The following is a 12,690-nucleotide window of genomic DNA, read 5'->3' on the forward strand; positions in this document are numbered from 1 at the left end:
TGGTGTGATAGTGTGCAGTGTAGTAGTGCACGTGTGATAGTGTGCAGCACAATAGTGCACGGTGTGATAGTGTGCAGTGTAGTAGTGCACGTGTGATAGTGTGCAGCACAGTAGTGCACGGTGTGGTAGTGTGCAGTGTAGTAGTGCACGGTGAGCAGTGTAGTAGTGCACGTGTGATAGTGTGCAGTGTAGTAGTGCACTTGTGATAGTGTGCAGTGTAGTAGTGCACGGTGTGATAGTGTGTAGTGTAGTAGTGCACGGTGTGATAGTGTGCAGTATAGTAGTGCACAGTGTGATAGTGTGCAGTGTAGTAGTGCACGTGTGATAGTGTGCAGTGTAGTAGTGCACGGTGTGATAGTGTGCAGTGTAGTAGTGCACGGTGTGATAGTGTGCAGTGTAGTAGTGCACAGTGTGCAGTGTAGTAGTGCACTGTGTGATAGTGTGCAGTGTAGTAGTGCACGTGTGATAGTGTGCAGTGTAGTAGTGCACGTGTGATAGTGTGCAGTGTAGTAGTGCACGGTGTGATAGTGTGCAGTGTAGTAGTGCACGGTGTGATAGTGTGCAGTGTAGTAGTGCACTTGTGATAGTGTGCAGCACAATAGTGCACGGTGTGATAGTGTGCAGTGTAGTAGTGCACGCGTGATAGTGTGCAGTGTAGTAGTGCACATGTGATAGTGTGCAGTGTAGTAGTGCACGTGTGATAGTGTGCAGTGTAGTAGTGCACGTGTGATAGTGTGCAGTGTAGTAGTGCACGGTGTGCAGTGTAGTAGTGCACTGTGTGATAGTGCACGTGTGATAGTGTGCAGTGTAGTAGTGCACGTGTGATAGTGTGCAGTGTAGTAGTGCACGGTGTATTAGTGTGCAGTGTAGTAGTGCACATGTGATAGTGTGCAGTGTAGTAGTGCACAGTGTGCAGTGTAGTAGTGCACGGTGTGATAGTGTGCAGTGTAGTAGTGCACGTGTGATAGTGTGCAGCACAATAGTGCACGGTGTGATAGTGTGCAGTGTAGTAGTGCACGGTGTGATAGTGTAAAGTGTAGTAGTGCACGTGTGATAGTGTGCAGTGTAGTAGTGCACGGTGTGATAGTATGCAGGGTAATACAGACTGTACATTACACTCAGTTATACTCCTCACATCTGTAATGAGCTTCGTTCCCTCTGTTATAGGAACTGGCAGAGTACGAGAAGTTATCCAATCAGGTGAAAATTACGGCAGAAGGTGCGGTATAGTGCAGGAGCAACCAGTGCAAGCCAGGGGGTGGGAGACTAATAGAAAGGGATAAGGTTACACACAATGCTTGTTCATGTGACCTGAGAGCCACATATATATATATATATATATATATATATAGACAGTGGAAAAAACAAAGGCACTCGGAGGCTTCTTGGGTGAATAAAGGTGGACCTTTATGGACCTGTCATGACAGGCTTTTGTGCACTATATGGATTAAATTGGTCCACCTTTATTCACCCAAGAAGCCTCAGAGTGCCTTTGTTTTTTCCAGTGTCTACATTGCTGGCTGTACTTATTGCAGCCTCCTGACATATGGCAACGGAGCAAGCCACACACACCTGCAGCTCAGTTAGACCTGAGTGACGGTTCTTCTCCAGTTCCTATATATATATGTATGGTGACCGTATATATCCAGTGTGTCAAACAGAGCAAAGCTCTGCAGAACATTATGTAATAATCTGCAGAGTATATCACTACTGTATGTACCTGTCAGAGGGTAGATGGGATAGAGCGATGTTCTGCAGGGCACGAGAGAGGTCAGTAATATTATAATCTGCAGGATATATCACTATGTACCTGTCGGGGTAGATGGGACAGAGCCAGTGGCGTAACTACATTTTGGGCGCCCCCCCCCGCCGTTAAAGGGAGGGCGCCCAGCCACTCACCCGCCCCTCCGCCCGCCACCTGCCGCCCCCCCCCCCCGCCTGCCGCTCCCCCAGGTAGCCGTCAATGCAGGTGGGGGGGGACGCTGCGGGGGACACAGAGGCGGCAATTACTTACAGCTGAGCCGGGCAGGGGGAGCCGGGAGCTGTCACTGTCAGTACGTAAGGAGAAAAAAAAAAGCCCATACAATGAATCGGCAGCCTGTGATTGGCTGAGCGCTCTCTCAGCCAGTCAGCAATTGGCTGAGAGAGCGCTCAGCAGCCAATCACAGGCTGCCCATTCATTGTATGGGCTTTTTTTTTCTTCTTTAGTACAGACAGCTCCCGGCTCCCCCTGCCCGGCTCAGCTGTAAGTAATTGCCGCAGCTGTGTCCCCCGCAGCGTCCGTCAACCCAGCGGCCTCGCAGCGTCCCCCCCACCTGCACAAGTAAAGACTGGGGATGGTGCAGCGGGCGGCGGGGTGTAACATAACTATAGCACTGCAGCCCCCGGCACCCGCACATGCATAGCGCCCCCCCCGCGGTCGCGGGGGCTGTGGTGCTATAGTTACGCCCCTGGACAGAGCGATGTTCTGCAGATCACTAGAGAAGTCAGTAATGTAATAATCTGCAGGCTATATCACTATGTACCTGTCAGGGGGTAGATGGGACAGAGTGATGTTCTGCAGATCCCTATAGAATATAATAATCATAATAGGGGGTATTTTTTGGCATAATGGTGGGATGGGCGTAATTGGAACAGTGGGGTATTTAATTACTGGTGAGATGGGGTAATTGGGGCACCGGGGCATATGGATACTGGTGGCATGGGGTAATTGGGGAACCGGGGCATATGGATACTGGTGGCGTGGGGTAATTGGGGCACCGGGGCATATGGATACTGGTGGCATGGGTAATTGGGGCACCTGGGCATATGGATACTGGTGGCATGGGGTAATTGGGGCACCTGGGCATATGAATACTGGTGGCATGGGGTAATTGGGGCACCGGGGTATATGGATATTGGTGGCATGGGGTAATTGGGGCACTGAGGCATGTGGATACTGGTGGTGTGGGGTAATTGGGGCACCGGGGCATATGGATACTGGTGGCATGGGGTAATTGGGGCACCGGGGCATGTGGATACTGGTGGCGTGGGGTAACTGGGGCACTGGGGCATGTGGTTGCTGGTGGTGTGGGGTAACTGGGGCACTGGGGCATGTGGTTGCTGGTGGTGTGGGGTAATTGGGGCACTGGGGCATGTGGATACTGGCAGGGTACGTGTCCATGATATTACTGGTGTTTTAGGCCAATCAGAGCTGTTCAATGATCCCTGATTCATCTTCAGATCTCCTACGTGACGGATTTGGGGAACCTGCCCCCTTCTTTCGATGTCTGGTGGCAGAATGTGCAGATGAAGACAAGGGGGCAGCCGGTAAGGGAACCTCCACACCGCCATTATGGCGCCAGCTGTGGGGCTGTAGAGATAACTGGGGTGCAATACTCTGATGATATAAAGTGTCAGCCACATACATGTAGTTATAGACAGAACACACAGGAGCAGCGTGTCCCTGCCTCTTCCCCGTGATCTGCCCCTTCGGGTATATAGGGGTAACAGTGCCTCACCAGTGCCCGTCCTCTCCTAATGGTGGCGCTTGGACCCATGGATCAGAAGAGGATGACATCAGTGTTTTCCTGGTGGTACTTGTACAGGTGCCCTGATGGGGCATCTGTACAAGTACCAACTACTAACTTATTAACCTCTCTCTGTCCCCTACTGCCTCTCCCTATACCTGTCACACAATGCTTCTCTCTGTCACCCACTGCCTCTCCCTGTCCCCTTCTCTTCATCTAACCTACTGCTTGTCCCTATATCTGTCACACAATGCTTCTCTCTGTCCCCCACTGCCTCTCCCTGTCCCCCTCTCTTCATCTAACCCACTGCCTCTCCCTATACCTGTCACACAATGCTTCTCTCTGTCCCCTACTGCCTCTCCCTGTCCCCCTCTCTTCATCTAACCCACTGCCTCTCCCTATACCTGTCACACAATGCTTCTCTCTGTCCCCTACTGCCTCTCCCTGTCCCCCTCTCTTCATCTAACCCACTGCCTCTCCCTATACCTGTCACACAATGCTTCTCTCTGTCCCCCTCTCTTCATCTAACCCACTGCCTCTCCCTATACCTGTCACACAATGCTTCTCTCTGTCCCCTACTGCCTCTCCCTGTCCCCCTCTCTTCATCTAACCCGCTGCCTCTCCCTATACCTGTCACACAATGCTTCTCTCTGTCACCCACTGCCTCTCCCTGTCCCCCTCTCTTCATCTAACCTACTACCTATCCCTATACCTGTCACACAATGCTTCTCTCTGTCACCCACTAATCTCTCCCTGTCCCCCTCTCTTCATCTAACCTACTACCTATCCCTATACCTGTCACACAATGCTTCTCTCTGTCACCCACTGCCTCTCCCTGTCCCCCTCTCTTCATCTAACCTACTGCCTCTACCTATACCTGTCACACAATGCTTCTCTCTGTCACCCACTGCCTCTCCCTGTCCCCCTCTCTTCATCTAACCTACTGCCTCTCCCTATACCTGTCACACAATGCTTGTCTCTGTCACACAATGCTTCTCTGTCACCCACTAATCTCTCCCTGTCCCCCTCTCTTCATCTAACCCACTGCCTCTCCCTATACCTGTCACACAATGCTTCCCTCTGTCACCCACTGCCTCTCCCTGTCCCCCTCTCTTCATCTAACCTACTGCCTCTCCCTATACCTGTCACACAATGCTTCTCTCTGTCACCCACTGCCTCTCCCTGTCCCCCTCTCTTCATCTAACCCACTGCCTCTCCCTATACCTGTCACACAATGCTTCTCTCTGTCACCCACTGCCTCTCTCTGTTCACCTCTCTTCATCTAACCTACTGCCTCTCCCTATACCTGTCACACAATGCTTCTCTCTGTCACCCTCTCTTCATCTAACCCGCTGCCTCTCCCTATACCTGTCACACAATGCTTCTCTCTGTCACCCACTGCCTCTCCCTGTCCCCCTCTCTTCATCTAACCTACTGCCTCTCCCTATACCTGTCACACAATGCTTCTCTCTGTCACCCACTGCCTCTCCCTGTCCCCCTCTCTTCATCTAACCTACTGCCTCTCCCTATACCTGTCACACAATGCTTCTCTCTGTCACCCTCTCTTCATCTAACCCGCTGCCTCTCCCTATACCTGTCACACAATGCTTCTCTCTGTCACCCACTGCCTCTCCCTGTCCCCCTCTCTTCATCTAACCTACTGCCTCTCCCTATACCTGTCACACAATGCTTCTCTCTGTCACCCACTGCCTCTCCCTGTCCCCCTCTCTTCATCTAACCTACTGCCTCTCCCTATACCTGTCACACAATGCTTCTCTCTGTCACACAATGCTTCTCTGTCACCCACTAATCTCTCCCTGTCCCCCTCTCTTCATCTAACCCACTGCCTCTCCCTATACCTGTCACACAATGCTTCCCTCTGTCACCCACTGCCTCTCCCTGTCCCCCTCTCTTCATCTAACCTACTGCCTCTCCCTATACCTGTCACACAATGCTTCTCTCTGTCACCCACTGCCTCTCCCTGTCCCCCTCTCTTCATCTAACCCACTGCCTCTCCCTGTACCTGTCACACAATGCTTCTCTCTGTCACACAATGCTTCTCTGTCACCCACTAATCTCTCCCTGTCCCCCTCTCTTCATCTAACCCGCTGCCTCTCCCTATACCTGTCACACAATGCTTCCCTCTGTCACCCACTGCCTCTCCCTGTCCCCCTCTCTTCATCTAACCTACTGCCTCTCCCTATACCTGTCACACAATGCTTCTCTCTGTCACACAATGCTTCTCTGTCACCCACTAATCTCTCCCTGTCCCCCTCTCTTCATCTAACCTACTGCCTCTCCCTATACCTGTCACACAATGCTTCTCTCTGTCCCCCACTGCCTCTCCCTGGCCCCCTCTCTTCATCTAACCTACTACCTATCCCTATCACCCAATGCTTCCCTCTGTTACCCACTAATCTCTCCCTGTCCCCCTCTCTACATCTAACCTACTACCTATCCCTATACCTGTCACACAATGCTTCTCTCTGTCACCCACTGCCTCTCCCTGTCCCCCTCTCTTCATCTAACCTACTGCCTCTCCCTATACCTGTCACACAATGCTTCTCTCTGTCACCCACTGCCTCTCCATGTCCCCCTCTCCTCATCTAACCTACTGCCTACCCCTATACCTGTCACACAATGCTTCTCTCTGTCACCCACTGCCTCTCCATGTCCCCCTCTCCTCATCTAACCTACTGCCTACCCCTATACCTGTCACACAATGCTTCTCTCTGTCACCCACTGCCTCTCCATGTCCCCCTCTCCTCATCTAACCTACTGCCTACCCCTATACCTGTCACACAATGCTTCTCTCTGTCACCTACTGCCTCTCCCTGTCCCCCTCTCTTCATCTAACCCACTGCCTCTCCCTATACCTGTCACACAATGCTTCCCACTGTCACCCACTAATTTCTCCCTGTCCCCCTCTCTTCATCTAACCTACTACCTATCCCTATACCTGTCACACAATGCTTCCCTCTGTCACCCACTGCCTCTCCCTGTCCCCCTCTCCTTATCTAACCTACTGCCTATCCCTATACCTGTCACACAATGCTTCCCTCTGTCCCCCACTGCCTCTCCCTGTCCCCCTCTCTTCATCTAACCTACTACCTATCCCTATACCTGTCACACAATGCTTCCCTCTGTCACCCACTGCCTCTCCCTGTCCCCCTCTCTTCATCTAACCTACTACCTATCCCTATCACCCAATGCTTCCCTCTGTTACCCACTAATCTCTCCCTGTCCCCCTCTCTACATCTAACCTACTACCTATCCCTATACCTGTCACACAATGCTTCTCTCTGTCACCCACTGCCTCTCCCTGTCCCCCTCTCTTCATCTAACCTACTGCCTCTCCCTATACCTGTCACACAATGCTTCTCTCTGTCCCCCACTGCCTCTCCCTGTCCCCCTCTCTTCATCTAACCTACTACCTATCCCTATCACCCAATGCTTCCCTCTGTTACCCACTAATCTCTCCCTGTCCCCCTCTCTACATCTAACCTACTACCTATCCCTATACCTGTCACACAATGCTTCTCTCTGTCACCCACTGCCTCTCCCTGTCCCCCTCTCTTCATCTAACCTACTGCCTCTCCCTATACCTGTCACACAATGCTTCTCTCTGTCACCCACTGCCTCTCCATGTCCCCCTCTCCTCATCTAACCTACTGCCTACCCCTATACCTGTCACACAATGCTTCTCTCTGTCACCCACTGCCTCTCCCTGTCCCCCTCTCCTTATCTAACCTACTGCCTATCCCTATACCTGTCACACAATGCTTCCCTCTGTCCCCCACTGCCTCTCCCTGTCCCCCTCTCTTCATCTAACCTACTACCTATCCCTATACCTGTCACACAATGCTTCCCTCTGTCACCCACTGCCTCTCCCTGTCCCCCTCTCTTCATCTAACCTACTGCCTGTCCCTATACCTGTCACACAATGCTTCTCTCTGTCACCCACTAATCTCTCCCTGTCCCCCTCTCTTCATCTAACCTACTGCCTCTCCCTATACCTGTCACACAATGCTTCTCTCTGTCACCCACTGCCTCTCCCTGTCCCCCTCTCTTCATCTAACCTACTACCTATCCCTATCACCCAATGCTTCCCTCTGTTACCCACTAATCTCTCCCTGTCCCCCTCTCTACATCTAACCTACTACCTATCCCTATACCTGTCACACAATGCTTCTCTCTGTCACCCACTGCCTCTCCCTGTCCCCCTCTCTTCATCTAACCTACTGCCTCTCCCTATACCTGTCACACAATGCTTCTCTCTGTCCCCCACTGCCTCTCCCTGTCCCCCTCTCTTCATCTAACCTACTACCTATCCCTATCACCCAATGCTTCCCTCTGTTACCCACTAATCTCTCCCTGTCCCCCTCTCTACATCTAACCTACTACCTATCCCTATACCTGTCACACAATGCTTCTCTCTGTCACCCACTGCCTCTCCCTGTCCCCCTCTCTTCATCTAACCTACTGCCTCTCCCTATACCTGTCACACAATGCTTCTCTCTGTCACCCACTGCCTCTCCATGTCCCCCTCTCCTCATCTAACCTACTGCCTACCCCTATACCTGTCACACAATGCTTCTCTCTGTCACCCACTGCCTCTCCCTGTCCCCCTCTCCTTATCTAACCTACTGCCTATCCCTATACCTGTCACACAATGCTTCCCTCTGTCCCCCACTGCCTCTCCCTGTCCCCCTCTCTTCATCTAACCTACTACCTATCCCTATACCTGTCACACAATGCTTCCCTCTGTCACCCACTGCCTCTCCCTGTCCCCCTCTCTTCATCTAACCTACTGCCTGTCCCTATACCTGTCACACAATGCTTCTCTCTGTCACCCACTAATCTCTCCCTGTCCCCCTCTCTTCATCTAACCTACTGCCTCTCCCTATACCTGTCACACAATGCTTCTCTCTGTCACCCACTGCCTCTCCCTGTCCCCCTCTCTTCATCTAACCTACTGCCTCTCCCTATACCTGTCACACAATGCTTCTCTCTGTCACCCACTGCCTCTCCCTGTCCCCCTCTCTTCATCTAACCTACTGCCTCTCCCTATACCTGTCACACAATGCTTCCCTCTGTCACCCACTGCCTCTCCCTGTCCCCCTCTCTTCATCTAACCTACTGCCTCTCCCTATACCTGTCACACAAGGCTTCCCTCTGTCACCCACTGCCTCTCCCTGTCCCCCTCTCTTCATCTAACCTACTACCTATCCCTATACCTGTCACACAATGCTTCCCTCTGTCACCCACTGCCTCTCCCTGTCCCCCTCTCCTTATCTAACCTACTGCCTATCCCTATACCTGTCACACAATGCTTCCCTCTGTCACCCACTGCCTCTCCATGTCCCCCTCTCCTCATCTAACCTACTGCCTACCCCTATACCTGTCACACAATGCTTCTCTCTGTCACTTACTGCCTCTCCCTGTCCCCCTCTCTTCATCTAACCCACTGCCTCTCCCTATACCTGTCACACAATGCTTCCCACTGTCACCCACTAATTTCTCCCTGTCCCCCTCTCTTCATCTAACCTACTACCTATCCCTATACCTGTCACACAATGCTTCCCTCTGTCACCCACTGCCTCTCCCTGTCCCCCTCTCCTTATCTAACCTACTGCCTATCCCTATACCTGTCACACAATGCTTCCCTCTGTCCCCCACTGCCTCTCCCTGTCCCCCTCTCTTCATCTAACCTACTACCTATCCCTATACCTGTCACACAATGCTTCCCTCTGTCACCCACTGCCTCTCCCTGTCCCCCTCTCCTTATCTAACCTACTGCCTGTCCCTATACCTGTCACACAATGCTTCTCTCTGTCACCCACTAATCTCTCCCTGTCCCCCTCTCTTCATCTAACCTACTGCCTCTCCCTATACCTGTCACACAATGCTTCTCTCTGTCACCCACTGCCTCTCCCTGTCCCCCTCTCTTCATCTAACCTACTGCCTCTCCCTATACCTGTCACACAATGCTTCCCTCTGTCACCCACTGCCTCTCCCTGTCCCCCTCTCTTCATCTAACCTACTGCCTCTCCCTATACCTGTCACACAATGCTTCCCTCTGTCACCCACTGCCTCTCCCTGTCCCCCTCTCTTCATCTAACCTACTACCTATCCCTATACCTGTCACACAAGGCTTCCCTCTGTCACCCACTGCCTCTCCCTGTCCCCCTCTCCTTATCTAACCTACTGCCTATCCCTATACCTGTCACACAATGCTTCCCTCTGTCCCCCACTGCCTCTCCCTGTCCCCCTCTCTTCATCTAACCTACTACCTATCCCTATACCTGTCACACAATGCTTCCCTCTGTCACCCACTGCCTCTCCCTGTCCCCCTCTCTTCATCTAACCTACTGCCTGTCCCTATACCTGTCACACAATGCTTCTCTCTGTCACCCACTAATCTCTCCCTGTCCCCCTCTCTTCATCTAACCTACTGCCTCTCCCTATACCTGTCACACAATGCTTCTCTCTGTCACCCACTGCCTCTCCCTGTCCCCCTCTCTTCATCTAACCTACTGCCTCTCCCTATACCTGTCACACAATGCTTCCCTCTGTCACCCACTGCCTCTCCCTGTCCCCCTCTCTTCATCTAACCTACTGCCTCTCCCTATACCTGTCACACAATGCTTCCCTCTGTCACCCACTGCCTCTCCCTGTCCCCCTCTCTTCATCTAACCTACTGCCTACCCCTATACCTGTCACACAATGCTTCTCTGTCACCCACTAATCTCTCCCTGTCCCTCTCTCTTCATCTAACCTACTGCCTCTCCCTATACCTGTCACACAATGCTTCTCTGTCACCCACTAATCTCTCCCTGTCCCCCTCTCTTCATCTAACCCGCTGCCTCTCCCTATCCCTGTCACACAATGCTTCTCTCTGTCACCCACTAATCTCTCCCTGTCCCCCTCTCTTCATCTAACCTACTGCCTGTCCCTATACCTGTCACACAATGCTTCCCTCTGTCACCCACTGCCTCTCCCTGTCCCCCTCTCTTCATCTAACCTACTGCTTCTCCCTATACCTGTCACACAATGCTTCCCTCTGTCACCCACTAATCTCTCCCTGTCCCCCTCTCTTCATCTAACCTACTACCTATCCCTATACCTGTCACACAATGCTTCCCTCTGTCACCCACTAATCTCTCCCTGTCCCCCTCTCTTCATCTAACCTACTACCTCTCCCTATACCTGTCACACAATGCTTCTCTCTGTCACCCACTGCCTCTCCCTGTCCCCCTCTCTTCATCTAACCTACTGCCTCTCCCTATACCTGTCACACAATGCTTCCCTCTGTCACCCACTGCCTCTCCCTGTCCCCCTCTCTTCATCTAACCTACTACCTATCCCTATACCTGTCACACAAGGCTTCCCTCTGTCACCCACTGCCTCTCCCTGTCCCCCTCTCCTTATCTAACCTACTGCCTATCCCTATACCTGTCACACAATGCTTCCCTCTGTCCCCCACTGCCTCTCCCTGTCCCCCTCTCTTCATCTAACCTACTACCTATCCCTATACCTGTCACACAATGCTTCCCTCTGTCACCCACTGCCTCTCCCTGTCCCCCTCTCTTCATCTAACCTACTGCCTGTCCCTATACCTGTCACACAATGCTTCTCTCTGTCACCCACTAATCTCTCCCTGTCCCCCTCTCTTCATCTAACCTACTGCCTCTCCCTATACCTGTCACACAATGCTTCTCTCTGTCACCCACTGCCTCTCCCTGTCCCCCTCTCTTCATCTAACCTACTGCCTCTCCCTATACCTGTCACACAATGCTTCCCTCTGTCACCCACTGCCTCTCCCTGTCCCCCTCTCTTCATCTAACCTACTGCCTCTCCCTATACCTGTCACACAATGCTTCCCTCTGTCACCCACTGCCTCTCCCTGTCCCCCTCTCTTCATCTAACCTACTGCCTACCCCTATACCTGTCACACAATGCTTCTCTGTCACCCACTAATCTCTCCCTGTCCCTCTCTCTTCATCTAACCTACTGCCTCTCCCTATACCTGTCACACAATGCTTCTCTGTCACCCACTAATCTCTCCCTGTCCCCCTCTCTTCATCTAACCCGCTGCCTCTCCCTATCCCTGTCACACAATGCTTCTCTCTGTCACCCACTAATCTCTCCCTGTCCCCCTCTCTTCATCTAACCTACTGCCTGTCCCTATACCTGTCACACAATGCTTCCCTCTGTCACCCACTGCCTCTCCCTGTCCCCCTCTCTTCATCTAACCTACTGCTTCTCCCTATACCTGTCACACAATGCTTCCCTCTGTCACCCACTAATCTCTCCCTGTCCCCCTCTCTTCATCTAACCTACTGCCTACCCCTATACCTGTCACACACTGCTTCCCTCTGTCACCCACTAATCTCTCCCTGTCCCCCTCTCTTCATCTAACCTACTACCTATCCCTATACCTGTCACACAATGCTTCCCTCTGTCACCCACTAATCTCTCCCTGTCCCCCTCTCTTCATCTAACCTACTACCTCTCCCTATACCTGTCACACAATGCTTCCCTCTGTCACCCACTGCCTCTCCCTGTCCCCCTCTCTTCATCTAACCTACTGCCTGTCCCTATACCGGTCACACAATGCTTCTCTCTGTCACCCACTGCCTCAACCTGTCCACCTCTCTTCATCTAACCTACTGCCTGTCCCTATACCGGTCACACAATGCTTCTCTCTGTCACCCACTGCCTCTCCCTGTCCCCCTCTCTTCATCTAACCTACTACCTATCCCTATACCTGTCACACAATGCTTCTCTCTGTCCCCCACTGCCTCTCCCTGTCCCCCTCTCTTCATCTAACCTACTACCTATCCCTATACCTGTCACACAATGCTTCTCTCTGTCACCCACTAATCTCTCCCTGTCCCCCTCTCTTCATCTAACCTACTACCTATCCCTATACCTGTCACACAATGCTTCTCTCTGTCACCCACTAATCTCTCCCTGTCCCCCTCTCTTCATCTAACCTACTACCTATCCCTATACCTGTCACACAATGCTTCTCTCTGTCCCCCACTGCCTCTCCCTGTCCCCCTCTCTTCATCTAACCTACTACCTATCCCTATACCTGTCACACAATGCTTCTCTCTGTCACCCACTAATCTCTCCCTGTCCCCCTCTCTTCATCTAACCTACTACCTATCCCTAT

At 52.3% G+C, this 12,690-nt stretch overlaps 1 protein-coding gene across 1 annotated transcript in view; it reads left to right on the top strand.

Annotated features, from left to right (window-relative positions):
* The window catches only part of LOC146073527 (thialysine N-epsilon-acetyltransferase-like), a 39,344-nt gene that overhangs the window by 1,068 nt on the left and 25,586 nt on the right, over positions 1–12,690 (top strand). The window contains exons 2-3 of the mRNA XM_083180703.1: positions 1,168–1,219; positions 3,223–3,309. Of these exons, the coding sequence (XP_083036829.1) occupies positions 1,168–1,219; positions 3,223–3,309 (139 nt within the window). The remainder of the gene's footprint in view (positions 1–1,167; positions 1,220–3,222; positions 3,310–12,690) is intronic.

The sequence above is a fragment of the Crinia signifera genome, chromosome 4 (assembly GCF_055691185.1).
Source record: "Crinia signifera chromosome 4, ASM5569118v1, whole genome shotgun sequence".
NCBI classification, from domain to species: Eukaryota; Metazoa; Chordata; class Amphibia; order Anura; family Myobatrachidae; genus Crinia; species Crinia signifera.